This window comes from Stylophora pistillata, chromosome 4 (genome assembly GCF_964205215.1).
Source record: "Stylophora pistillata chromosome 4, jaStyPist1.2, whole genome shotgun sequence".
NCBI classification, from domain to species: domain Eukaryota; kingdom Metazoa; phylum Cnidaria; class Anthozoa; order Scleractinia; family Pocilloporidae; genus Stylophora; species Stylophora pistillata.
The window spans coordinates 1665458-1692513 of record NC_142522.1 but is presented as its reverse complement, the minus strand read 5'-3'; the positions used below and the strand labels follow the sequence as shown (position 1 = coordinate 1692513).

The window sequence follows — 27056 nt, the reverse complement described above, 5'->3', positions numbered from 1 at the left end:
TGACACCATTCAGAGTGAGTACAAACAACTTAGCTTCTAACAACATTGTCATTATTCGGACCACATAGTTCTTGAAACCATTTCCAAGTTAAGTGGAAGTTAGCAGCCGTAATCACTTATCACTAGCCAAGCTAGAAATTTGGATGACATGGTAGGTCGTAGAGGGGTAAGTGTTCTTATGTATCATTTGTATTAAAATGGGACGGGGAAAGTGAGATTTCCCACCCCCTCCCTCCCACAAAAAAACATACACTCTTTTATCACTTCCTTATGTTTGACTTTTACCTTGTCTTTTCTTGTGAAATGCTTACAATTGGCAATAGTCACCCTCTACCAGAGTATTATTTTTATCATTTCTTAACACATTTCATTAACAGCATTGAGGATACATCAGCCTCATCTTTAGGGGAAGTTGAAAGATTTGCAAACCCAAGGTGCAGTAAGGGTTTGCATAACTTTCAAGTACCATGATTTCCATGACTAAACTTCTATCCAGTAGTGTTGTGCCAAGGTGACTGGGATAACTTCAAGCCTGTAAATAGCCTCAGCTTGGATGTTTGTGTGATCTTAAATTATCCACTCAGACCTGAATGTAATCATTTGTTCTCTAGGTGGATTGGTGTAGCTACCTGGCGCTGGGTTGCCAATGATGACAACTGTGGTATTTGCCGCATGGCATTTGATGGCTCCTGTCCAGACTGCAGGATACCAGGAGACGACTGTCCTTTAGGTAAAATCAAGGGGCTATTAGTAAGTTAAGTGGCCTGTTGTCTGTGAAATAGGGTAATTTGTAGTGGTAAATTTGAATATGAAAGGAGTACTGTAGTTCTAAGAAATGTTCTGACCTCTCCAAGATAATTAATTTGGCTGTTTTGACTCCACCTGTTTCTCTACTAGTCAAGCAAGCTGGTTTATTACTCAGCAAATAATGGCAATTTAAGCCCTCTTTTGGTTTGTAAAGTAAGTAACGAAAAAATAAGTCATATTCCAGACTAAATACGAGATTATTTAGGTGATACTTTCTTATAGTATGTAATGTCTGTTTTCTCTTTCAGTTTGGGGTCGCTGTTCTCACGTCTTTCACATGCACTGTATTCTTAAATGGCTCAACTCACAGTTGCATCAACAGCTGTGCCCTATGTGCAGACAGGAGTGGCAATTCAAAGAATAAACCTGTGCCTAATTAACTTCTCACTAATTTAACAAGCATTTTAGGTTGTTTTGTGTTCACATTGAAAATGGTTCATTTGCTCCCTTCAGCCGCTCAGGGGGTGAGGAAACAACGCAGATACTAACTTGATATTAAAGTATAGTGCCTGCATTGGGTAGTCTAAAAGCCATCTTTTTAGTCAAAAATAAAATTACACATCCAATTATGAGCTCAGATCTGAACTCATAAGAATGTTTTTCTCCCACAAAATGAAATATCCCAACATCCATTGTAAATTATCCATGTTTATTTCAAAGATTACAATCTGTAAAATGCTTGCTGTGGCTACCTAAGAAAACATTAAATTATTGCAAAACACATTTACATGCTTGTTGTTTCTTTTAAGGGGGCCTGTACACATCATTTACATCCTAAAAGGTCTTGAAATAACTTTACTCTTAGGGAAACACAATTCACACTAGCTTAGGAGGAACAGACCAGCACCACATCAATATTACACTGCAAACAATTCAGTTTGAGTGAATCACAAGTAAGCTGCATTCAATTTGTTCCAGACCAGAATGGTGATCCTTGGTAGCCACCCTGATGACCCTTACTCTGCCCTTGTTTTGGCCCCTGTCCTTGGGACCCTCTCTGAGATGATCCAGGCTGGCCTGTTTCCATATGATGAGGCATATGGTGGTGATAGTGGAATGGAGGGTGGTGTTGCTGCACAGGGGTCATCATTGACATGAATGGGTGTCCTGTATGTGGATTGCTTCCCAGTGGACCATGCTGTCCTGTCATGGACAGATTTAATGCGGGTGGTGGAGGGGTACCACCCATAAATGGTTTGTTGTCATTGAACTAAAAAAGGAAATAAATTATTTCACATCAACATTCACCAAAATATCTGGTAGTGAAAAACTAAACCACTTTTAACCCATAGTTTTAAGTATAGAGTACCCAATGACAAAAGGTTAATATTTGCAATACTGACAAGTCCTTAACGAAACAGAATGCTAGCCCTTGTATAAATGTTGTTTGTAGAGGGAATTAAATCTTCCTCTGAGTGTATTTGATAACATTGTCTTATTTCAACTTATACACAACAAACTAATTAAGTCCTTAGACCCCCTATCTATTAAAGATAAGTGTCACAGAGAAGGAAGAGAATTGTGGCCAGTCATCCTCTGATTCCTTACCCGGTGAATTTTGTTCCTTAACAAATACAAGGCTGTGCTCTAAAGAAAATTGAATGGAGCCCAGTGTTTTGAAACCGTGAAATCCAGGGTGCCTATGTATGTGCTTTGTAAGAAAAGACTAAAATTCCTGAGTCACCCAAGAGTAAAAGTAAGGCACCAAGGGACACCGGGTGCTGCTAGACAACAGCCTTGAAATACATTAATTTCATCATTATTTACTTTGAACATTGTCTAAATGAAAATACATGATATTTTACCTTTCCAACTTGAGGTTTATAAGAAGCTCCTGAGAGATCTGAAGCGCTACTTACAGCTGCACCTGTCAACATGAGAAAATTTTTTAAGCTTGACTTGTGCAAAAAATGATAATATTAAATAAACATATGGATGTGTTGATATTCCTTAGTTGAACTGTATCATCAACTCACCGTGTGCAACCGATAAATTATCACTTTACATCACCAATATTGAGTAGCTGGTATGAAAGTCTCAAACCTGAATTAGATTTACTCTGTGATGGTGAAACTGAAGTATGGTAACCAGACTTCCCAAAGTCGTGTGCCTGACCTAAATCGTCATATCCTATTGGCAAAGGAAATATAAATGATTAATTTGTGGACAACTAACTAAAACAAAACAGGAATATCTTTCTTATTCTTTTAAAAAGACAGAAATAGTTTCACCATAAGCAGTCACAGCTACTAACATGGGTGTAATATTAAAAACATAGGTATTAAGTAGTTTTATTCAGAGGTATCCAGGTTTCAAAAATTCAGATGTATAATAGACCTGATGCCAGGCCCCAGTTGTTCAAAGGATGGATAAATTTATGCAATGGATAAGCTTATTCAGTGGATAAAAGGGCTATCCAGTGGACAGTTATCCAGCAGATAAAAAGTTGTTGCAGAAAGCACAGATAGCAAAGCGTTTAACTATCCGCTGGATAACTCGCTATCCAGGCAGTTGCCATGGTTATAACCCAGGTGTTGTGTGATCTGTTTGCTCGCGCATGTAAGTGGCGAGCCAACATGGCAGAAAATGTTGCTCTTTCCCCGGCAAAGCACGCTAGAAAGCCAAACTTTACACCTGCTGAATGTGCAGTTATTTTCAAAGAGGCGGAAGAAAATATCAACACTATTAAGAGTAAATTTTCCTCAACACTTTCGAACAAAAACAAAACTCGACTAAGGGAAGAAATAACTGACAAAGTCAATGCAATCTGTTTGGGGTGCAATGTAGTCGGCAACAAGGCCAACAATGTATTATATCACCTCTCAACCAAAACGGTACCTGGATCTCAATTCAGCGTCTGTATCTGTTTGTAACAGATTGAGCTGGTGGTGATAAATTCTTCTCTTTCTTCGCTGTTGATTTTTGGGCAGGTTACAGTGAAGAAGATGTAACTGTTGAACAGCCATTTTATTTGTGTTTATCCAGTGGATAAAAATTGATACTACCTGACCATGGATAAATTTAACCGCTGGATAGCACTATCCATGCTTTGAACAACTGATATGACGCCATCGATAAAATTTATACGCTGGATAGTGACTTATCAAGTGGATAAGAAGTTATCCATCCTTTTAATAACCGGGGCCAGGTGGATAACTAACATATCACAGGCAAATATGTAACTGTTATGCTGACCTGAGGTGTAAGCAGACTGATACTGAGAAGCATTCCCATGGGTTTTTGTTGGCATCTGTGGAAGAAAAGAAGAACTTGTTTTAATATGTTCATTTTTTGTTTCATTCAGAAGCTGAAGTTTGAAGGTCACCCTTTAGCCACCAATCTCATAACTTAACATGTGCAAAGCTACATGCCTGATACATAGGTGCAGTGTAAGCAGGGAAGCCCCCTGCCATCATTCCAGCCCCAGGGTAGAATGCTAGTCCACCATAACCATAAGGATGTGGCATGGTTGTTGCATTGATGAAAGCCTGCTGCTGAAGATGAGCTTGAGGAAGAGTCACAGCTTGGTTCAGGGATGAAGGAACTGGAGAGGATGCATCAGTCCGCCCAAACTTTTGATCACCTAACAAATAATACAAAGTGTTCAAGTAACCATGTACAGCATATCAAACACATACTTTAAAAAAAGTTACAAATTAAATTCTCAACAAAACATCCATAGGAAGTCAATGAATTTAAAAATCTGCCATGGTCTTCCTCTTTGTTTCCCTTCTTTTCATTTCCAAAGTGGTCCACTTGGGTATATCATGCTCCTTGGGTCTTTGGGAGTGCTCATTCATTAGATGGCGATTTATTTGTTAGAACAACCTATCTTGCCCCCCCTAAATGCCCATGGGAAAAGACAAGGATTTCCTCACTAACAAGTCCTGAATGCAAACCTGCAAACAAACTTTTATGAATACCTTTCTGGAATACAGTATGCATGCTTACCATGAAATGTTGTTGAGAGGCCATCCCTTCCAGCTGCTTGAAAAGCAGGCATGTCATAGTATTGAGACTGCAGATGAAGAGCCAATTTGTTAGTGTATTCCATACTTCTACTGCTCTGTAGTCAGAGACTCTACATAATGTAATTTGGTGGTACAATAGAACAATTCTATGTGGCTGCCACAGAATAAAATAATTAAATTTGAACCGAATTGTACCCTAAAGCAGAATAATAATTACCATTTGAAGTCTTTGAAGATCTTCATAACCATATGGAAGGGGCTGCAAGACAAAATAAAATAAACATCAGATAAATTTCCTGAAAAAGTCACACAACAGGTACGAGTATTACTTACATAAGCATGAATAAGGCCTTGCTGCATTCCATAAACCGTGTTTAATGGCAAAACTCCCGGAGGTAAGGATGGCTTGGCTGAAATTTGAGGAACACAAATAATTTTAGCTTAGCTTGATTTCTTTTGTCGTGACAGCAATTACACATCATCCCTTTATAAGCAAACAGCAGAGTCATATATATTGGTAGGTAAATATAAAAATAAAATTCCCTTTCCATGATTTTATATCAAAATGTTGGGAATCTATTTTAAAACAGTGATCTAAAAAGTATTATTCCATGAAGAGGGAAAAATTGGTGTGAATCAAGTCATGGTTTAAGTAGTACTTTAAGGTACATGTATGATTGAACTGCAACATTAATCTGGGAAAGGATAATACTGAAACTAATTCAGACTAAAGCTACATACTAGCGTGAGACACTGGTTTGCCTGTGCCTGACATGGTCACTGTGGTGAACCCTGATGATATCGAAGCTGTTGACTGGTTCACTGTTGGGGGCACAGGCACCCCAGGAGGGGGTTGGAGTGGCTCCACAGAAGACAGTTCATTCCGTTGCACTGCAGTTGACACAGCAGAACTACTCAACGAACTAGTACCAAGCTTGTCTTTTGTTGATGTCACTGTTGGTTGAGGCACATGATGTTTCTGAAAGAAACAACATATTTAGACAACTTTATACTGTCATAAAAGAACTGCAAAGTAAACAGTGACAAGAAAAGAAAAGCAATAAAAGCCTTTTAGAATGAAGAACAGAATGCAATGATGATATTTGCTTACATATTGGTACCTCTTTGTTTCCATTGTAATTTAAACTGACAACAATTGTCAACTGTAAGGATTGAAATGAGATTCAGCTTTTAAGAATAACCCTTACCTGATATGTTCTTGTCTCAAGGGTGATATCTTTTGGTATTGACGAAGATAACCCTGGTCTCAATGGCGATGAGGAGCCAGATTGAGTGAGATTTGCCCCACCAAGCGAAGGCGATGGAATGGCAGGGGATTGCAGACTGGTGGAAGATTTCTGTTGATCATCTGAAAGAGGTGGTTTGCTGGATATGATATTATCTCTTGAATCAAGCTGTGGAGGTAGTGGAATTGGCTCAGGTGTGATTTGCTGCAAGAAATCGAATGACATGACAATTATCTTCTATCACAGGATCTGATGCACTTTTTGGGTCTCAAAAGGTCAACTAAAACACCTGTAAATCTGGTAATTTTCTCCACAAACCTTAGTTACTTGAGACACAAGTGATTGTTGTTGACTTCGGGGAGATGGGTGCTGAAAATGCCGAGGTGAACTCTCCTCTAGCGTTGTCACACTTGATGAAGCTGAGGCAGAAGTTGCTATTGTGATAGGTTTGGTGACAGATGAGGATGGCAGACTGGTCACAGTTCGCTGAGGTTCCAAAGGTGGACTTGATGACTCACTGCTACTGCTTGAGCTAGGGGTAAGTAATAATTAATTTACTTAATGTCACTAAATCCCTGTTGATTACGATGAGGTTATCACCTATTATATCTTAATTCTGACACAGAGCTACTAATTTACCTTTGTTCATCTGATTTTGTGTCTCCAACTATAGGCAAAGTTGCTGGAAACTCCTGATAAGAAAGAAAAAAATCAGAAGTCACTGCAACAGCAAAATGAAACAGTGAAATGATATTTATTTTAAAAGAAACATTTTCTGTTCAAAGAACATAAATCCTCACATGTACCTCTCATTAATATTACCACCCACCTCTTTTTTCCGTGGGCTGCTAACAGAATCACCGCCAAACTCTAAATTTCCAAACTAAAAATAAAAAAAAATCCATGCAGCATTTTAAGCTATTGATATCAATCCATTGTAAAACCTATTACATAACATGCATGGAGCACTAACCTGCACATCAAGATTGTCAACCATTGTTCCTGGCATCTCAACAGCTTGCAGTGGAATCTACAAACAAAAAATAACAGAGTGAACATCATTTCCTGTTTAATATTGTATTGCTAAGCTGGGCCCAGTTGTATAAAGGGTGGATAACGCTATCCACCGGATAAATCACTATCCCGTGGATAAGTTATAGCAAAACATATAGTGTTATCCACCGGATAGAGTTTTATCCAGTGGATAGTGTTATCCACCCTTTGAACAACCGGGGCCCGGTCTTTAAAATATTTTCAAGAATCAACTACTGCTACCAGCCAGGAGTGTTATCATTGGGAGATGTAAGAGATGTACGATCTGAACTGAGAAGGTGGCTTATCAAACTGTGCTTGCGTACCAAGCATGATGAGTTGCAAAGCAACATGTTCTGTGGGGGGGCATGGCATGCTCCTCTGAAAAAGACTGAAATATTAAAACTCTCTAAGACTGGATTTCTGGTATTCTGGGACATAACTGCATAACAGTAGACACAAAATGGTCAGACAGCTGGCTGGTTTACACCACCTACCGCCCTCAAATGACTGCCCTGACTACCTTGAGGGTGCTCTTGTGGTACTTACCTGGCTTTTCTGTGACTTCTTTGGTCTGCTTTGGCGGAGCTGCCTCTGTGGCTGGGCTTGAATTGTTGTTGAAGAATTCTGAGGTACTACTCCAACCGAGGAGGACATAACAACCTTATCCAGGAGCTTACTGAGGGGGTCCTGGCTATTGTGCAAATTCTGTAACTCACCAGGAAGAGGAATGCGGGGCATTGAAAAGTCAACTGCTGGGAACTGGTCTTTGCCTGTGGGCTGATTTGTAGCTAGCTTTGAATGTATTATAGCCATATCAACACTGAAAGAAGAAGATTTGGAAGTTTTAGTGAGAGTATACCACAATATGGCTTTCTAGCGGTAAATGTATGGTATCCCTTAACAACTAAATATATGTTTTTGTTTTACTGGTTTTGAAAGATCAACTAATTCTAAAATTTCTGAGAAAACAAATTTACACTCCAATTTTTTACACCTTGTGGTCGTTATCAGTCATAATAAAGCAAAGCTTTATCTAAGGTGACAGGCCCTGGCTAAGCTTACACCCTCTTCCCTTGTAAAATTGAAGAAGAGCTCCCCAAAATACCTGTCGGCCAACTGTCGGCTGACTGTTGGGTGATTGATGACCAACAGCTCACCGACAGTTGGCCGACATAATGAAAACAAATTCAGAAATGAGTAAAATGAATAAAAGTCATTGACCAATAAAGGAATAAAAGTCATTGACCAATAAAGGAATGTATCACATTTCTAAAGTAATTCCTCATGCATCAAAAAACCTAGAACATCGAAAAAGTTTTTTGGGGGAATGTATGTATTTTATTAATTGCAAAGGGCAACAACTGAAACAGTCATCATTGAGTCCTTTCACATACTGTTCCATACAAACGAATAACATTGAATCGCATATCGTTAAATTGGGATTCTGCTCTATATTTTACTGTAACTATTGAAATGACATAGATTGTCGGGAATATCGTTAAATCAAAGATCATAAAATCAGGGTTCCAATAAGCCACAATTGTTGTTTTCCTGAAGGAAAAATCTCTAAGCATCTGATAGAATAATCTTGTCTTATTAAACCGTGAAATTAATTGATGATAATTTCGAAATGGTAAACTGACAGATTACCAACTGTCGGCCAACAGATATTTTGGGGAGCTGTTCTTCAATTTTACCCTGGTTTCTTTACTTTCAACAGTCAAGTCAAGGTTTACCTCTCGGGAGTAAAGTGAGCAGTGCTCTCTGGAGCCTTCTGTCTGCTGTCTGAGGTCGGCACTGTTGGCCCAGCTGAATTAGGAACTGTAGACCTGTCCACATCCCATGAGACAACAGAGCCATCTGAACTTGCTGGCCATGAGTGTGAGGAGGAAGTGTTGTTGAACAGTGTATCATTTGTGTTTGATGTTGTTGTCTGAAAAGGAGAATAAAACAAATCAATCAATTTACAATTTACAGCCACCTCCTAGGGGTTACCACTGTCATGCATTAGCCTCTTGTAAACAGAGAGTAGAAATGACAACAAATGGCACATATTGTTGAAATGAAGTACACATAGCCATGTGAAAAAGGTATTTCTTTTGGTAGAATAATCCCCCTTGTAATGAAGGCATTGTTAGTTGCATTCTAATACACTAGGCTCTTTCTCTTTGCTTGTTTGCTTTAGCAATCAGACAGACACTTGGTTGTACCTGTTCAACTGGATTCCATTCCTCAACCTCCCATTCTTCAGTTGTCGGAGGTAAAACCTCTTCAGCTTCTGATGGTTAAAAACAAATATGATAAGTTCAAGGACTTAAGATTTACCCACATAATGTTCCTCAAATACTTGGGGATGTTTGTAAAAAAGTCCACAAATCACTCACGTTCTGTGCCCTTCTCTTTTGAAACGTTATCTTCATTTTCACCCCACATTTCTGTACCTGTTTGAAATAAACAAGAAGCAAAGTCTACTCCACAAAATGTCTCCATTGTAGGATCTACTTAATACATATTTAACACAAATATTGGGACTAAGGCAATTACCTAAATTTCCATTTAAGATATAAAATGTTTAAATGTTAGGAAATAAAATGATAGATGTAGCAGGTTATCGGTCATTTATCTGCTGTAACTTACCATTCACTGTTGGCCCATTTGCTGCAGTTGAATTAGATGCATTCCTGTTTCCTCCGCCATATCTGTTAGGTCGATCTCGCCCACGGGATTGGAATGATCTCCTAAATGTTTATAAATGAAAGATAGTAAGGACCCCAGCAGATATCTTGGTAGTGTATACTGATCAGCAGGCAGACACTTACACATGCAAGATTCTTAAGGTCTGATGTTTGATTCCCTGTGAGGGCTCAGAATTTCTTTTTGTCTCATGCTCTTGACTAGACAAATATCATCCCTCTAGAATTCTTAACCAAGCTCACATTTTCCACTCTTATTCTATCTAAACAAATAAAAAAAGCCATGTCCTTACCCAGGACGGCCACCACCTCTTCCACCCCTCCTTGGTGGGCCACCTATAATCAACCAATGAAGACAAAAAAAAATATAACTACAAAAACAGAGGAAGAATAGAAACAGAAAAATATTCACACAGAAGGCAGCCTGATTGAGACACTTCCCAAAATGAAAAGTGTCACAGTTATTTTGCAATTGATAATGCTATACAATGAAGACAAAAAAAAATATAACTACAAAAACAGAGGAAGAATAGAAACAGAAAAATATTCACACAGAAGGCAGCCTGATTGAGACACTTCCCAAAATGAAAAGTGTCACAGTTATTTTGCAATTGATAATGCTATAATTTGACACAGTCCTGTCATGATTTGAATGAAAATTGAATTAACTCTTTCTGTCCAACTAAAAGGGAACAGAGTTTCCATGTTAAAAGGCCAAGCCATAGGAGCAGCAAAGCACATGCTACAGACCTCTACCACCAGGTTTTCGATCATTCCATCTGTCTTCCCTTGAGCCCCTCCCACGTCCGCTTTCTCCAGGATGTCTGTCATTGTTATGAATTGCTCCTTCATTCTTATTATCTTTATCAGAACTGTTGTTTTGCTCTCCACTCTGTCTGTTTCTCCCTTGAAATTGCAAAAACAAGAAAACATGGAAATTGATATCTTGTGAAACTGGCTAATCAAACACAGGGGCATTTACAGTTACAGTACTGAAAAAATGTCCATAGGATACTAAGCAACTGGGTCATTTGACTTCAAAAGCAATTCATATCCTTCAACAACAAAGAGTAAGAAAGATGATAAATTCTGAGCATGGCTAACAACATATAGACTGTTAGATTCTCTTTTTAACTGTGCTGTTTCCTTAGGAAACACAAGGAGAAATTGATGTTACATCAAAAGTCACTTAGAACTTTTATTATTTCATACACTCCTCTGCCTGTAACATCTTAAAATAATTGAGAAGAATTTGCTACCTTTCTATAACATCAAGAAATGGTTAGATATTTTAGTCTTCTCGGATAGGGACGAATAAATGGAGGTCCCGTCTCCTGCAGGGTTGGGGTAGGAGACGTTAATTTCCCACACACGAGATTACTGTGTGATGGATGTCCTCCCCTGGGGTGGGATGGGTGGGATATAGGGCGCACTTAATTTGGAGCCTCGCTCTGTTGTGCGACCCTCACCACACTCTGGTGAAAGTGATTAACTCATTGACACTTACGTGTAACACGTGCCGACGAAAAGTCAAAATTTTGGAGAAACCAAGAAGGCAAACACAATGCGCAGTAAATTTTTAAAAATCAGCTTTTCCAAAAAAAAGCTCCAGTGAAAGAGGACTAATTAAAGAACTTATTTCCGGCGAAAAAAGCGATAGGTGCATATTACGTTTTAACTCAAAAATCAAGATGAAAGATAAAAATCGCTAAATATTTTCGCATGTGTGAAAATAGGCATGTGGATCATATTTCAAAAGGGAATATGCAAATTTGTCCGTGAGTGAAGAGATCTCAAGTTTCATGGAATCTATCAATAGATAGCAAGACTAAAATGGCCAAGAAATATTTCGGGACGTCAGATTTATTCAAAACAGTTTTTGATTTACTGTAATAAGCGAAAAACGTACGAATTTCTTACGTGTAAAAAGCCCACGCGGTAAAATTCATCATGCTTGGATCGTTGTTTACTTGCCTTCGTGGCCAGAAATTGCGCAGCGTTATGGTGAAAATTCTGAAAAAACTTCGATTTGAGGCAAAATCTTCTATTAAACTATACTTTTTGAACACATTGTTACTCAAACATAATATTTACCGGGCCATCGAATCGTCAAATTGTCGCCAGGCCCTGCTTGAAGTCCGAAAGTTCGGTTTTCACTTTACGTCCATAATTCGCATCGCCTTAGAGAATCGTAATGTCGTTGACTTGAGAGCTTATTCTGTCACTTTTAAGACCTGGATATCCATTCTTTTCCAAGTAGAGTATTCTATAGCATTGTTACTTTACATTCTGAATTCCACAAGGTCTAACTCGATCGCAAATGAACGAAAAATCCGACCTGAAAATTTTGAGGGTCGGCCGCGTGGACGCCATATTTTCAAATTTGATCATTTAGTGAAGACGCATAGAGTAATGCCCCTCTAGTACCCCCTAAAGTCGAAAAAATATATGCGCAAACAACGGATTCTGATTGGCTTATTGATCTCCAAACTATAGAGGAAGTTTGGGGACAAAACTCCACTTAGTATGGGAGGTAGGGGGGAAAGCGTTCTCGCGCGAGGCGATCGCGAAGTTCGGGCGGTTACGGGCGGTTCAGGTGTCAATGGGTTAAATAAATAAATTAAAAACTGGATCATTGGATAATGCAATTCAAGACTTCTTATTGGCTTAGCCATTATGGTATATGAGCCAATATACCATAATCTACAAATATGGCAAGCATACACGTCAGCTTAAAATCAAAATGGAGCTAAAAAATCCGGTTTTTTCTTAAAAAATAATAATTTCTTGAGGGAGTTTTTAATAAAATAATTATTCCACTAGTGCTTGTTGGATATGAGATGATTATAGCCAACGAGGCGCTACGCGCCGAGTTGGCTATCTATCATCTCCTATCCAACGCGCGCTCGTGGAATAATTGTTAAATATCACATCGATGATTGGTTTACACTCTAAATTTAATCATGGTAGGGAGCTGCAATATGAGAAGTTAAAAAAGTAACAGTTTGTACCTTTGCCTCTTGGTGGTCGTTGCCCAGCAGGTTTAGAAGACACTGGAGCTGTTGTTGTTGGTGTTGTTGTCTGTGATGTAGGGATGATTGTATCTATGCCTTGTGTGACAGGAGTTTGATTTTTCTTCTTTTTGTTTGTTCTCATAACCCATTCACTCTACAAAATGAGGGTTTGGTCAAAATACATTTTTGTAGTGGCATCAAAGTATTTTATGTCCTTACAGGTTACAACTACAAACACTCATCCATCCATGATTTACCACCAAATGAAGTTAAAAGTCTTACGTCTGGCTGTTCATGGCAGTGCTAACATCACCAGCGATCTTTCAAAGTAGAGCTTATTTTACATGTAACAAAAGAGTGTATAAATGCATGTCTATTGATGACTCAAGCCATAACTATGTTGGGGCTGTAACCAAGGTAAGATAAAGACAGCAGTCGGGCCAAGTACTCCCTCCCCTCCACTAGATTTAAACTATTTCCAGGTTAGCAATCAAACGATGATAAATATTAAGCATACTTGAAAAAAACAAAAAACACTCCTGTAGTCCACAATGCTAGCCATAAATATTAAGCTACCTTAAATATATATCAAGCTGTACCCTGTCTTCAACAATAAGTAATCACATAGAACAGCTCATTCTACCTGATCTTGTCTCCCCTCTAACAAAGCATTAATTGTGGCTTCTGTATCAAAATTACAATCATGCAGTGCAATGCTCACAACATCAAAATTGTATCCTGTCACATCTGCCACCTAAAGGAGAAAAAAACCAAGGTTGGGATACACTCTGAAATAAGTTCCATAGACATGAGCTGAGCAAGTTCTCATGAGAATTTGCTCTGTGTAGCTTTCCATAAAAAAAAAAAAACAACAACAGAATGTACTAATTCAAATAAGCTAGCTATCTATAGCAACTGTTTTGAATGGTTTCTTAACTGATTCATTATTTTACATTGATTATTTGATGATCAAAATAGAAGAGACTTCTGATCAAATGTGCTTGCATTTCACTTTTATTCATACCTTGTTCTCTATTTTTCAAATCAACGCACTGTCAACATACACATAAGACACACAAGATTTAACTCTATTTCATGCATAAGGATATACTCTCCAAGTACAATAGCTTTTTATTATTTGTACTTTACTATGTCATTTATATTTTACTTTCTCTTTGATTTCAAGTTGTAGATTTCTGTCTTAGCTTCCTTTGTTTCATTTTGTAAATTTCCTTTTGTAGTGCCACATCTCAAATGATCAGAATGTCATCACAAATCATACCAAATGGTAGTAATGTCGTTTTTGCTTTTCAGAAGTATTAAATATTATAGGAATCTTTGTGTCAAAATGCGAGAAGCAACTGTGAGAAGCTGTGTAAGAGCAGCTATGTTACATTATGTCTTCAAACTGAACTATTTCTTGCTTAGCATTTCCCAAGTTACCAAGCAGAAGTTTATTACCAGTAACTCAGGGAGAATATCAAATTCAACACCATTAGGTGAGCATCAACTTTTCACAGTTACTGATAAATAATATCAATTGAATAAATAATTCAAGATATTGATTGATTGATTGCATGATTGATTGAATAATTGAAAGAATAAATATGATGGACTGATACAATGAAATATACCTGTTTGATCTTATCCCTCATCGCTCTGGAATCTTCTGTGCTTAGAAGCTGGGCATATCTGATCTGTTCTGCAGTTGGCTTAAAACGAAAATATATCTGAGACGTATATTCCAAAAATATCAATAACACTGGTGACAACAATAACACACACTGGAACTTGTCATGGTGCTGCATAGACATGTATGCATTTGGCACCTGTTGAAACTATTTAATCCTTATCATTCCACGCCCACTTGTCTCAAACTTTCTAATATGATCTAACAGTGGTGATAAAGTGCTATATAGCACACAAGAGAAGACCCCCCTTATCTAAAAAACTATCACATCATCCTCGTAGATGGTGAGATGGAAGAGCTCTCCTCCTAATATCCCAGGACCAAACAATAGAGGTCTTAATGTTTAGGAAGAGAAATCCAGGATGTTCTAATGAAATCAATCTGAAGCAATGGTGTGACCAAAGTTTGTAGCACACATGCCATGAATAATTACAGAGAAATTTCAATTTGAACCCTACAGTCTCTATGACTTTCAGTTCCCAACATGAAATATTTTTAGATCAAGTCTTCTCCTTGAATAGTTAATGTAACTCATATCTATGTGATATGATTCTCACTAAAGTAAATTTCTCAACTCTACAAGAAAGGCAATGGACAGCTCAGTGCCAATAAAATGGCTCTTTTTGATTTTTGAAAGTCAAAAGTGGAATTCACTAATTTAGAAACTTCGTGAGAATAATATCACTTCATGAACCAATATTTTTTGTTTACACTTGCTAACAGTAATTTTAAGGCTTTACACTATATCTAATTTAACCTCATGTGCTCTACTTCTCTAACTTGATTTCAAAGGGTGTCAAACGCCTTACAGTCAATTATAGACTTTCAAAATAAAAAAGTGAACTTAACTTAAATCAATTTATAAACACGTAGTTTATTAACTATTACAGCACGCCATAAATTGTCATTTATCGGTGGAACTTAGAGGCTATCATTAATAATGAATTTCAAGATAGCTTAACTATATTTCAGTTGAATAATTAGAGTTGAGAAATGCGAATCAACTTAGCAGGAATTAAAAATCTACCTTTTTGGTATTCAAGCCATCTGTGTGTTTGCTTTGTGATGTTGGTACTGTCGCAGTTCCTCCTTTCATTCTTCTAGTTCCCTATCTGTACAGTATATACAAGGTATGTACAACGCTCCTGGAATATAGAGCAAAAAATGCAGAGTGAGGGCATTCAAAACATATTACTGCTTGCCAAGCGGAGATTTGACGAGTAATTGAAGAAATTAAAACCCGCCTTAAGAAATTTACGATGCGAATTCAGAGAACGGAAGTGCAAGAATACGTCAAATACATCGTCGATACTCAACCTAATTTCATGCGATAACGTAGTCCTTGAAATTAATAATTTCTTTCCCGTATAAAAAAGAAAACAGTGGTAACTAACAATAGCTGTTACTTTTCGACACTATTTGAAGAAGGGGCAGGCATGTGGTCAGCGCAAAAATGACAACGAACTACGAATGAGTCACGAATCGAAATTGGTGAATGACCACCATCGAAAGGCAAGCACACATTGATACTTAAGTTCAACTTTTGAGGCGAGTCAAACACAATCAAGCTATGATTTTCGATAGAATCTATCCATAGCTGAATGGAAAGCAAAGCTATGTTCTTTGAGATAAAAGGTATCGCCAAAACATCCATATAGAAACTCCTTAGTAGTTAGTCCCATTGCATTGGCATTTCCCTTGAACTGCACATGTGCCGACTGCTGTAGGAAGGCTTTCGTTTCATCATTCGTCGTTTCAGACTTAAACATTCGAGGTGTACAAGGCCATCGACGGTATAAAGCTCTCATAACGATTTTCTCTTCTTCAAAGGCTAGATAAAATAGTTTTAAGTCGTTCATCGTCATTCGCGTTTCCTCCGTGGAATTAAACCCGGGTGTATGGCAAAAAAATGCAACAATATTTCTCCACCTCGCAAGCGTAAATTGCAAGATCTTTTCAAAATTCAAAGCTTTGTCGCTACATACGCCATTCCTTGTTAGAAATCCATGAACATGAAGAGATACTTACGAATAATTTGGCTGGAAATTAGAACCGAAGACTTTTGCCGCTGCACCAGACATGCAGGACACAATACATGCGTTTGGCGAAAAAGTTGTCAGGTCACGTGCTACATAATTTTGGCGCGCTCTCGCGGGAAACTGGTACCAAGTTACTTTACACCGGTTTAGTTGCGCTTTTAGAGAATGTATTTCCACTTCTATTTCCATCGGAGAGACGAATTTAGTAAGCGATTAAATATTTCTGGAGGGTTCTCACTTTTTTAATTTTAATCATTTCTTTTAAAACATAATCTATGTTTTTATCTTTGTGAGCAAACACGACATGTAGCTACTTTTCGAGCTATCCGTCTTAGGTCAATGGAACCTCAAACAACTCTTACCATCGATTGCTATCACAAAATCCAACATGCATCTCCAGTTGGGCCTTCGCTTTTATAGCTATTAAGTAATAGGTAGTAAAGAGTGGATTATGGGAACGATTTGTACGTCTGGGTTATTTTTTCTCCGTTCCTGAACTTTCAAAGTCCATTGATCGTTTTATAAACTTTAACCAACCTAGCAGGTTCCAGCGGCGATTGTTTACAAGGGCACAGCTTCTTGTGATTCGTGCCATGTGATGAGGAAGACTTGAAACCTCCATTCAGAACGAGAAGTGGAATCAAACCTTTATGACTGAAATAATGATGATGATGATGATGATGATAATAATAATACCTTTATTCACTACAATCACTAAAAGTATTTACAAAAATTATGATAAAAATTAGCCCGCTTCGTTTAATAATAATGATAGCAATTTTCAACCATACATCTGATTATTTACAATTTTTTAAATGAATTAAAATTAATTTTTTCACGATCGAGGACTGATTACAATGTATGAGAAAAGAAAAAACTTAGCATTACTAAATAGGAAAAACTATTAAAATAATAAAGACCTAAAAATTATGAGTGCAGATGTAGACTAGCTACAGCGAGGGTGAAGTCTTCTGCGACCTCGCGTGATTTAAACGGAACTCTAGAACCTCTTACGCATCTGTGTACAGTTCTTAATATGGCAAGTGAAAGTTGTATTTGTAGCCAGTAAATGATGCTGGCATAGGGTTCATTATTCTTGTTTGAAAGCTTACTTGCGAGGGATCTTAAATAATAATAATAATAATAATAAATAGTAATAATAATGACAAAATCAACCTTGTGGCAAGACCATTCTCCGATTAGTTAGATTACTAAAAGTTTCATTTCATTCAATTCTTTTCATCCGAGAGATAGCTTTCTGTTATGTAATCTGAGAGGTTTGCCACCTCGAAAAAAATAAACATGTTTTTCCACAAGGAAATGAAGCATTCGGGTAGCTTTCCTACCATAAAGTTACCTTTTAATACATGCAACTAGGGAACTCCATTTACCTATGGCATCTGAGTTACTTTCGACAAGTTGCTACTATTGTGAAACGAACTCTACAAGACGTTTTCAAGTGAAACAATCTGCAATATTTTTACCAGATATCCTCGAAAAAGCAATCTCAGTAGACTGTCCTATCATTTGATCACAAATCATCTCTAGAAAAGAATAGAATGTTTCAACAGGCGCAGTGAGACCGACTTGTTGAAGCATTTTTGAGAATCTAAAATTGCAATTGTTGGAAAAGAAGCTGTTCACTTAAGAAGATATTTGTGGTGCCAAGCTAAGCCTCTGAAATGATAGATTAAGAACAATCACTGCTGACACCTTTTCAAGTCAAACGGCTTTATTAAGTTTACAACAAAATTTAAGAATCCATTACATAATAGAACCAGATTTACAACCCATTTCTAAGTCAATCACTAATGAAAAAAAAAAACAACTACAAAAAGAACTAATAAAAAGGCTCAATCACTTATCTATATTACACTTAATCTGTAGTGATGCTAAAAAATCACATTTGTCCAGCATTTTCTACCCGAGTCACTAGTGAACAAACTACTGCTTAATCTTTAATGCAAAGTGGGTATCCCATTTCTCAGAACAATGCAAATTACACTTTTCTGGAAAACTAAGATCAAATAAAAGTCAGAGCAGAATAGAATTCAGTTAACTTAATCGCACTATTTTAAAATGGCAAAGTAATTTTTACAAATAAGGAAATATAGATTTTCCAGATAGAGATTTTTTTTAAGGAAAAAAGATTTTGTTCAAAAAAAGTCCCTGAACTTGTCATGAGAAGCTAACAGTGATGAAACTTAGTGTGACTAGGCATGTCCAGCCAGACAATTTGGCCAAGTTTAGTAATTCTTGCCCGAGTATTGTCGTACACTGCAAGAAAAAAAATTCAGTTGTTAGCTAAGATGGATGGTGGAACCAAATTTACCTGGACAAAAAGATGGTAGCAACTTGTGCGCCCTATTTAGCCAATTTCTAGAATAAACCTTTTAATTATCATAGAAGTGTTGATAAACTTACCTTTGTTGAAGAAGAAACTGAGCAAAATTAATCTGGGATTGGTTGCCCCCAATGGTGATAATCCTGTCATTTGAACCCGGAAGAGGATCATCGATCTTTATGTTTGCGCCACTGCGACTTCTGCAAACATACAAGTGAATGGTTATGTAAAGTACCGGTATACATACTTTGCTGCAATCCTTTTTCATACTTAAAATAACTTCCAGAATCAACATAGAGTGTATTCATCTCATATCCTCACCTTATTTGTCTTATCCTTTCTCCTCCTCTTCCAATAATAGACCCTGCCAACTATAAAAAGGTTGTCATTTAATTAGCGCATTTGAATACCTAAATAAAACAAACAGGTTTCAATTTGGTAAGAAGAACAGACAATTTCCATTTCCTCAGCAAGGACCTTAATAAATGTAACTTACATCTTTGGGAATGGTAACTTGTGTTGTAGTTTGTTCTCCTCCTGCTGAAGGCCCCCCCTGATTCCACTGACCTTCAATACAAAATGCAAAGAAACAGTTTTATTTCTGACACAATGCTTGATTTTCATCAAAGATAATTTCTTAAAAGGTTGATGGCCCAAGCCAAACAGAATCACCACCATCATTCCACATAATTTTTAAGTGTGTGGAGCTTTAAGGAAAGTGTTTATCACTCAACAATGTAAAAATCTCCACAGAAATTTTCTGCACCCCACATTCAGGGGGTAAATGTTGTATGAGGAAGCTTAGACAAAAAGTAAGTATACATTCAATATTATGCATAATGTATTTGCCTTAAACATTACAAAGAGAATAAGACATGATTTTTACCTCCCACATCACCTCCCACGTTTCCACCACCCTGAAATGTTAAAAAAAAAAAAATCACAAATATTAGATCAATCTGGCTTTACAGATGTTCTCCAGAAGATAAAGGTGAAATCTCCAGCAAATACTTTGAAATTGCTGACCAATCAATTACATCTGAAACTTACAAAATCTTGTGAGTAGTTTCCTCCGTATCCCATATTGTCACCACCACCAAAACCACCTCTTCCCCCGCGACCTCCACGAGATCCTCCTCTTCCTCCATCTCGACCCCCCCGTCCTCTGCCTCCTCCACGTCCACGGCCACCTCCACTGGGTCCATAGCCACCACCATAATCCCAGTCATTCATGCCAGCTGGATCGTACAAGGACACTGACCCTTTCAAGGGAGACTAAAGAAATGTTTTGTATACTTCAATAACTATAATAAAAAGCCCAACAAAGGTTAGCTAGCAGAGCTTGCATATTGCCTTCTTAAGGATAAAAAATATTGATAAAACTTCCTCCTTCACTTACTTCATTTAACTGATCGATAACTTCTCTGACACATTGTACAATGACTTCATCAGTACCTGTGGGAAAAATCTCACATTTAGGATATTATGTTGAGTGCAGAGGTGAAAGAGATATAACTGAGGGCAAAGAAACATGTTAATGATCAAAAACTTACCGCGAATAGACACGACTCTTTCTGTTGATCCAGGTAAACAATCAGAATGAACCTTAAAGTGATAAATAGGCATGCTTTGAAATCATGGTTACAACATCAAAAAATTCAAGAAAACAAACAACTTCTTGCCTTGTCAACAGTTAACAGATTAATTTAAGTTAACATATGAAGTGCTTTATGTCAAACCCACTCACCTTGATTTGTGCTCCAGTTTTCTGCCAAGAAAATAAAAAGAATTATTAGCAGAGAACTTCTCCTTGAGTACATCTTTTCTTTGTTTTTGTGACACTTAAAATTATCCAGGAAACATTACCCAGCAAAAATTACCTCTCGAGTTTCCTTAATTTTCTGTCCTTTTTGCCCAATCACACTCCCGACCTGACTTCGTTGTACTAACATCTGGATTTCTTTCCCATTGGGATTTGATTGGCGCTTAAAAAAAGTACAAAAAAAAGTTCAGTTTTGTAATCAGTTTATTCTGACCAGCTAGTATCATAAAGAAACCAGGACCGCATTACATACATATATATATGTTAATTGACCACTCCCCATGGGGACTTTTCAAGGCCAATTCCCATCCAGCAACCACCTCAGGGGAGGACATCCATCACACAGTAATCTCGGGAAATTAACGTTTCCTCCCCCTAATCTTGCAGGAGATGGGACCTCCATTTATTCGTCCCTATCCGAGAAGACTAGAGTATCTAACCATTTCTTGATATAGAAAGGTAGCATACTCTTCTCACTTGTTTTAAGACCTTGAGTGTTGGTCCAGCCGGGGCTCGAACCCTCGACCTCCCGCACAAAAGTCCAGTGCTCTAACCATTGAGCTAACTGGGAGGCGGTAAACATACATAACCATAACCATATACCTAACCATAAACCATATACATAACCATAAACAATACAACAGGTAAAAACAGAGAGCCAGAGTTAAATCCCAAACAAATAGCCCACCAGCCTTCAAAGCTTCATAAATGACCACTTTTATTAGTTGAAGCCTCTGTCAAAAACCCTTCATAACTGAAGAAAGTACATCATTTATGGTTTGAAAATGCAAACTTAGACCAAATGCAAATGATTTCAGGAACATATATGACAACAGAACCAAAATTTGTTGCCTGCAAAATGTGATCTCTTTCGACCCAAACATATCAAAATTGTTGAAGTTGAGTCATCTTACCCCACCGATCTTTGGTAAGCACTCTGAAAATATGGCCATTGCATCATCATAAGCAGCAGTGATGGTTAATACACTATGAATAAAGAAATAATTTGGAAATGAGAGTGTGCAGAGGGCTACATGCCTTAAAAACTAAGAGAAAACAGATTGGGTAGAGACACCATTTATATAAGAAGCAAATTTTTGTTTTGAGAATTTTCCTCACTTCTCAAGTGCCCAAAATGTGATTGTTCACATTTTTAGGACATGTGCTTATTTCTGATACACATGTGTCTATGGTAGTAAAGTCATCCTAACATTCCTAACAGAAAATTTGAAATATATGAATGACCACCACAGAAAACATTACATTTCAATACAACAAAGGGCATCAAACAGCATATGCTCATATCTACATCACTCAACTCATTCAATACTGGCCATTACACCCCAAAAATCTGGCATTTGAGTTAAAGTAAAAGTTTGAGGCATGACTTCTATCTATAGTTTTAATCAATCCCACTAGTTATGATAGGATTACACTGTTATCAGTGACATGCAGTGTAATGTAAAGGAAGCCAGGACACACATTAATGTGACGCATGGGACATACCGCTCAGGGGTATTGGTATCCGGGACATTGACCACTGCTTTGAACTTGGGTGAGATCACGACAGGGACCAACACGGGCGGGTGTCAGGCAGGTAGATGGATGGGAACGGGTAGATAGGGCCGGGATGGGAACACAGAGGGAATAATAGGAGAGAAAAACAACAACAACTTAGCAGGGATAAACTACTATAATTCCAGAGGTAGAACAGAGCATCTGACAACTATGAAGGTACTTGGTTAGCTGGATAAGCTACAAGGGAAAGGAAGGAGTTAAACAGAATGCAGTTCAAAGCCTAAGCCTGGGAAAATCACAAGTCATAAAACATTTAAAGAGGAACAGAGGCAATCTTATGAGGTAAAAACCCTTGAAACATAATGTAAAATTATTGTGAATGAAATAATTCATCTGGACGTCAATACAGTATCTGCTAAATGCGTATGTAGAGACAAACAAAATAAGTCATGATGAGATTAAAAAATTTTAACATTGACATCAAACCAGTGATAATAAATCTCGTGAAGCAGAAAAAGAAATTGTTTGCCAACTTTTCATACATAACTGTTTACTGATGTAAATTGGACCAGTAATCAAACACTGATCTATTTGCAATTTAACTATAAACAAAACTGTTTCAAAACATAGAATAAAGAAAAAAAAAACATAGTTTCATACCTCACTACGTAATCTTTTCACATTCTGTCCCCCCTGAAAACAGAAAACAAATGTTTGTAAATAGGTGTAATACTAATCAACAGTAATACGAGATTTATTATTTATAAGCTTTGCAATACTAATACAGGGAGCAACTATCTGTCATCTTGTTTCTAAACTTTGAAACTATACTTCATTTTATACTCCACAACTTCATCAAAGGCTTCACAAAGGCATCATCAGCATGCATAAAACAAAGTTACTGAACCCAAGATACGATGAAAGTTCTTTCATCAAAGTAAATCTAATCACAAGTACATACTACCATCAAATAAGCATTACCTTGCCAATGATACCACCAGCATCCTAAAATATATCGAGAGAGAATAGCATCAGATGTGTCTAAAATAATTAATAAACAATGCATTTTTTTTTATCAAAATCCCCTTACTAACAAGCAGGTAACTTGGTTCAAAATTTTTTATCTATTACAGTTCATGCAAACATTTTCCCCAAAATACCTTTTCGATTGAATGTCACAAAGTTGCCTACTTTGCTGTCAATATTTATTTCAGTTTTCATAATCATGTTTGAAAAAAATTAATTACACAACACCTACATGCCGCATGAGGAAATCTGGTTAAAGATAAGCTATGGTTCAAATTTTGCAAAACAGTTTGATTTTTGTTTTCCTTTGTCTTGTATTTATCCTCATAACCAAAAACAAGGGAAGATGATTAAGAAGAAACTGGTTTGGAAAATTCCACTCCAAGAAGAAATTTGAATGACCACAGATGCATCAAACAGAACAGGGACAAACATGACCGCCAAACAAAACTGTACTGACAACACTATAAAACTATAATCCTTATCAAACTTCTTACCCTGCTTTCAAGTAAAAAGCGAAGAGTTGTCTGTTCTCCACTAACTCCACCCTCTTCATCTTTCACTCTCTTGGCATGAACATTGCTGTTGTAGTCCTCTTCAGCTGGTCTCTTCATCCCCATTCCTTTATCATTTTAAAAGGAAAAATTCAGTTTTCTTTTAAAAGAGCTAGAAGTTAACTCCAAAAAAGTTATATTGGAAAGCCACAGTTTGACGAAAATATTCTTGAAATTGTTTTTAAAGTTTGTTATACAACTAAATGCAACTGGAACTGGCCAGAGTTTAAATCCTCAATAGTTTAAACTTCTGTCTTTAGGCCAATATTCTGTCAAGAATCTTATCTAAAACTTGGAAAAAGTACATGTACTCACCTTGATCAGCCGCAGGTTGCTCCATGATAAATAATGAACAATGTTTTTTTCTGAAATACACTGACCTGTTGTAAGAGAATGACACAGAATGTTATTCACCTTACAACTGTGCAGGGCAAGTTTTACTATACCCTTTCACTCCAAATGAATGCCCAATCGGCAGTTTTCCCCTTCCTCAAAGTGTTGTCAAGCAAAAAGGTAATGACGAAAGTAAAATAAAAATTATGAACAAAATTTGAAGCAGACAATAGGGAGAAACCATGTTGAAAATCTTGTAAGCAGAAAGATTATGTTTTGAAGAAGATTTTCCAGTTACAAGATTCACAGTAAATAAACTTTGATACCTGGGAAGCTGAAACCATGCAACATAAATGATGAGGAATGCTCACCGCAGTAAAGGCCGTTGTATGTATAAAGAGCCCACTACCGATGTGTCATTTGAATTGTAAAATGTAAATACCTTAACCCATTGACACTTACATGTAACACGTGCCTACGAAAAGTCAAAATTCTGGAGAAACCAAGAAGGCAAACACAATGCACAGTAAATTTTTAAAAATCATCTTTTCCAAAAAACAAGCTCCAGTGAAAGAAGACAAATTAAAGAACCTATTTCCGGCAAAAAAAGCCATAGGTGCATATTATGTTTTAACTCAAAAATCAAGATGAAAGATAAAAATCGCTAAATATTTTCGCATGTGTGAAAATGGGCGCGTGGATCATATTTCAAAAGGGAATATGCAAATTTCTCCATGAGTGAAGAGATCTCAAGTTCCAAGGAATCTATCAATAGGAAGCTAGACTAAAATGGCCAAGAATTATTTCGGGATGTCGGATTTATTCAAAACAGTTTTTGATTTGCTGTTATAAGCGAAAAACGTAGGAATTTCTTACATGTACAAAGCCCATGCGGTAAAATTCATCATGCTTAGATCGTTGTTTACTTGCCTTCATGGCCAGAAATTGCACAGCATTATGTTGAAAATTCTGAAAAAACTTCAATTTGAGGCAAAATATTCTATGAAACAATACTTTTTGAACACGTTGTTACTCTAACATAATATTTACCGCGCCATCGAATTGTCAAATTGTCGCTAGGCCCTGCTTGACGTCCGAAAGTTCGGTTTTCACTTTACGTCCATAATTTGCATCACCTTAGAGAATCGTAGTGTCGTTGACTCGAGAGCTTATTCTGTCACCTTGAAGACCTTGATATCCATTCTTTTCCAAGCAGAGTATTCTATAGCATTGTTACTTTACATTCTGAGTTCCACAAGGTCTAACTCGATCGCAAATGAACGAAAAATCTGACCTGAAAATTTTGAGGGTTGGCCGCGAGGATGCCATCTTTTCAAATTTGGTCATTTAGTGAAGACACATAGAATAATGCCCCTCTAGTACCCCCTAAAGCCAACAAAATATATGCTCAAGCGACGGATTCTGATTGGCTTATTGATCTCCAAACTATAGAGGAAGTTTGGGGACAAAACTCTACTTAGTAAGGGAGGTAAGGGGGAAAGCGTTCTCGCGCGAGGCAATTGCGACGTTCGGGCAGTTACGGGCAGTTCAGGTGTCAATGTGTTAATAACAAAAAAGTTTGAGAGAAATGATACTCTTCAAAGAGAAGGTCTTAAGCCTCATTTTTAAAGCCTGGCTAGTTGAAAGAAGATCCAGCTCATGATGAACAGACACTGAACAGAATAACTATTAAAATATATATCCCATCTTCATGGCAGAAAAATCTGCCATTTCACAGAAAGAAACATGATAATTAGTTTCCATGTGACTAACAAAATTGTTTGCCCTTCATTAGTTCACATGTCAGAAATGTTGATATCTTTGTTGATTTTTCTAAATATTATACTAAAAATAACCCTTAGTTTGCATGGTTGCCATACCAGCAAAAATTAATTCCAGCATTCCTTTTAGACAGTATTATAAATGTTAATAATTGATAATAACTGATTGGTCAATTCAGTTTCCAAGTGGATGCTTTATCATGTTATAGAGCCTGCATGTAGGTAGTTATGTCATAATAGCTATAGAATGCATTTTTGCAGGCTCTACAATGTGATAAAACCACTTGGGAAATTGGAAGAAGACTTAAAAAGCTTGTAAATCACTTGCCTTCGGCTTGTGATTTACAAGCTTTTTTTGTGTTCTCCTATCATCCTTCATGACTTTATCATGTTATTGGGCCTGCAAAAATGTGTTCTATTGCTTACTTATACATTTTTAAAGATAAATGCATTACGGACGGCTATATAATGATGCATAGCTTGTTGAAGACAATTTAAACATAATTATTCCTTGATACAACGTATATACTAAAGGAATCAATCAGCCATTTCTCAAAAACAATAAAATTAATATTCTTCCATTTTAGAGATATTTGAAATTCATGGGAGAAACCAGGGCTCGCCAAGCTTACTCGTTTGCAAGATGATGTGAGTACGGCATGGCCCTCACAAAAAAATTTCCTCAATAAGTGGCGAATCACACGAAACGGCGAACTACATGTGCATTTGACAAGAAAAACTAGTGCCTTTTGCAATGCATTCACTTTATATTTATCATTCTTAAGGGGAAGTACACGATGGGTTTGAAAGAAGAAAAAAGGTCAATTTGCCGAATGATTTTGCTAAAGTAAAATTAACTCAATGCTCTCAGTACCAGTTGGGTGCATGCACGCGTGCAGATAATCGGAGCGATTTTTCGCAGCTTTCGACCAGAATACATAAATTATCAAATACAGCTGAGATAAAAAATATCGTTTTAACATTCCTGAGGTACTGTTGTGCGAAAAGATTGCTTAGAATTAACGAAAAAGCAAAGTTTTACTCACCAAATTCCTCCTTTCACCTTCTTTTTCGTGAACACCTGGTGCACGCGTTAGGAGTTTGCTAGGTACTATGGGTACATACCCATGGTGCTTTACGAACGAAAGATTTGTGTCACATGACTCTTCTGGCTTTGCGGTT

General features: G+C 37.2%; 3 protein-coding genes across 5 annotated transcripts; 1 reads left to right on the top strand and 2 right to left on the bottom strand.

The window, feature by feature from the left end:
* The first annotated feature begins 13 nt into the window (after positions 1-13).
* On the top strand, positions 14-1530 carry LOC111325008 (anaphase-promoting complex subunit 11-like). 2 transcript variants are annotated; one of them, XM_022928735.2, is made up of 3 exons: positions 14-151; positions 612-730; positions 1056-1530. In XM_022928735.2, exons 1-3 carry the CDS (start codon positions 144-146, stop codon positions 1169-1171), a joined length of 243 nt encoding a protein of 80 aa, XP_022784470.1. In that variant the 5' UTR covers positions 14-143; the 3' UTR covers positions 1172-1530. The 2 variants fall into 2 exon arrangements, with proteins under 2 accessions (XP_022784470.1, XP_088613554.1); XM_088757428.1 differs by lacking the exon at positions 14-151 and adding an exon at positions 254-434.
* On the bottom strand, positions 1438-16619 carry LOC111324732 (uncharacterized). The gene is made up of 26 exons (XM_022928397.2): positions 16486-16619; positions 15485-15602; positions 14402-14479; positions 13411-13521; positions 12765-12921; positions 10504-10659; positions 10047-10089; positions 9698-9798; positions 9445-9501; positions 9271-9338; positions 8797-8993; positions 7607-7880; positions 6999-7055; positions 6855-6908; positions 6665-6717; positions 6344-6557; positions 5987-6229; positions 5520-5757; positions 5112-5188; positions 4996-5037; positions 4759-4825; positions 4179-4390; positions 4003-4057; positions 2851-2937; positions 2613-2674; positions 1438-2017 (listed from the first exon to the last, which is right to left on the bottom strand). Exons 2-26 carry the CDS (start codon positions 15551-15553, stop codon positions 1712-1714), a joined length of 3078 nt encoding a protein of 1025 aa, XP_022784132.2. The 5' UTR covers positions 15554-15602; positions 16486-16619; the 3' UTR covers positions 1438-1711.
* A 1591-nt stretch (positions 16620-18210) lies between these two features.
* LOC111331125 (heterogeneous nuclear ribonucleoprotein K homolog) lies at positions 18211-27020 on the bottom strand. Of its 2 annotated transcripts, none has more exons than XM_022936213.2 (17): positions 26921-27020; positions 24076-24140; positions 23704-23828; positions 23162-23185; positions 22841-22873; positions 22169-22212; positions 21577-21649; positions 20721-20825; positions 20588-20608; positions 20394-20445; positions 20240-20295; positions 19891-20115; positions 19727-19757; positions 19337-19407; positions 19162-19211; positions 18921-19040; positions 18211-18773 (listed from the first exon to the last, which is right to left on the bottom strand). In XM_022936213.2, exons 2-17 carry the CDS (start codon positions 24098-24100, stop codon positions 18743-18745), a joined length of 1086 nt encoding a protein of 361 aa, XP_022791948.1. In that variant the 5' UTR covers positions 24101-24140; positions 26921-27020; the 3' UTR covers positions 18211-18742. The 2 variants fall into 2 exon arrangements, with proteins under 2 accessions (XP_022791948.1, XP_088613550.1); XM_088757424.1 differs by lacking the exon at positions 26921-27020 and adding an exon at positions 26203-26254.
* Positions 27021-27056: the final 36 nt, after the last annotated feature.

Excerpts from the sequence above, each read along its gene's own strand:
- LOC111331125 (XM_022936213.2), bottom strand. The coding sequence starts at position 24,100 with ATGGAGCAACCTGCGGCTGATCAAG. Across the intron at positions 22,874-23,161 it reads CTGGTGGTATCATTGGCAAG|GGGGGACAGAATGTGAAAAG; the intron begins GTAATGCTTATT and ends TTCTGTTTTCAG. Across the intron at positions 22,213-22,840 it reads TGAAAAGATTACGTAGTGAG|TTCAAAGCAGTGGTCAATGT; the intron begins GTATGAAACTAT and ends ATCTCACCCAAG.
- LOC111324732 (XM_022928397.2), bottom strand. The coding sequence starts at position 15,553 with ATGAAAGGAGGAACTGCGACAGTACCAACATCACAAAGCAAACACACA. Across the intron at positions 6,909-6,998 it reads TTGACAATCTTGATGTGCAG|TTTGGAAATTTAGAGTTTGG; the intron begins GTTAGTGCTCCA and ends TTTTATTTTTAG. Across the intron at positions 5,038-5,111 it reads AAGGCCTTATTCATGCTTAT|CCCCTTCCATATGGTTATGA; the intron begins GTAAGTAATACT and ends TTTGTCTTGCAG.
- LOC111325008 (XM_088757428.1), top strand. The coding sequence starts at position 271 with ATGTTTGACTTTTACCTTGTCTTTTCTTGTGAAATGCTTACAATTGGC. Across the intron at positions 435-611 it reads GAAAGATTTGCAAACCCAAG|GTGGATTGGTGTAGCTACCT; the intron begins GTGCAGTAAGGG and ends TTTGTTCTCTAG. Across the intron at positions 731-1,055 it reads AGGAGACGACTGTCCTTTAG|TTTGGGGTCGCTGTTCTCAC; the intron begins GTAAAATCAAGG and ends TTTCTCTTTCAG.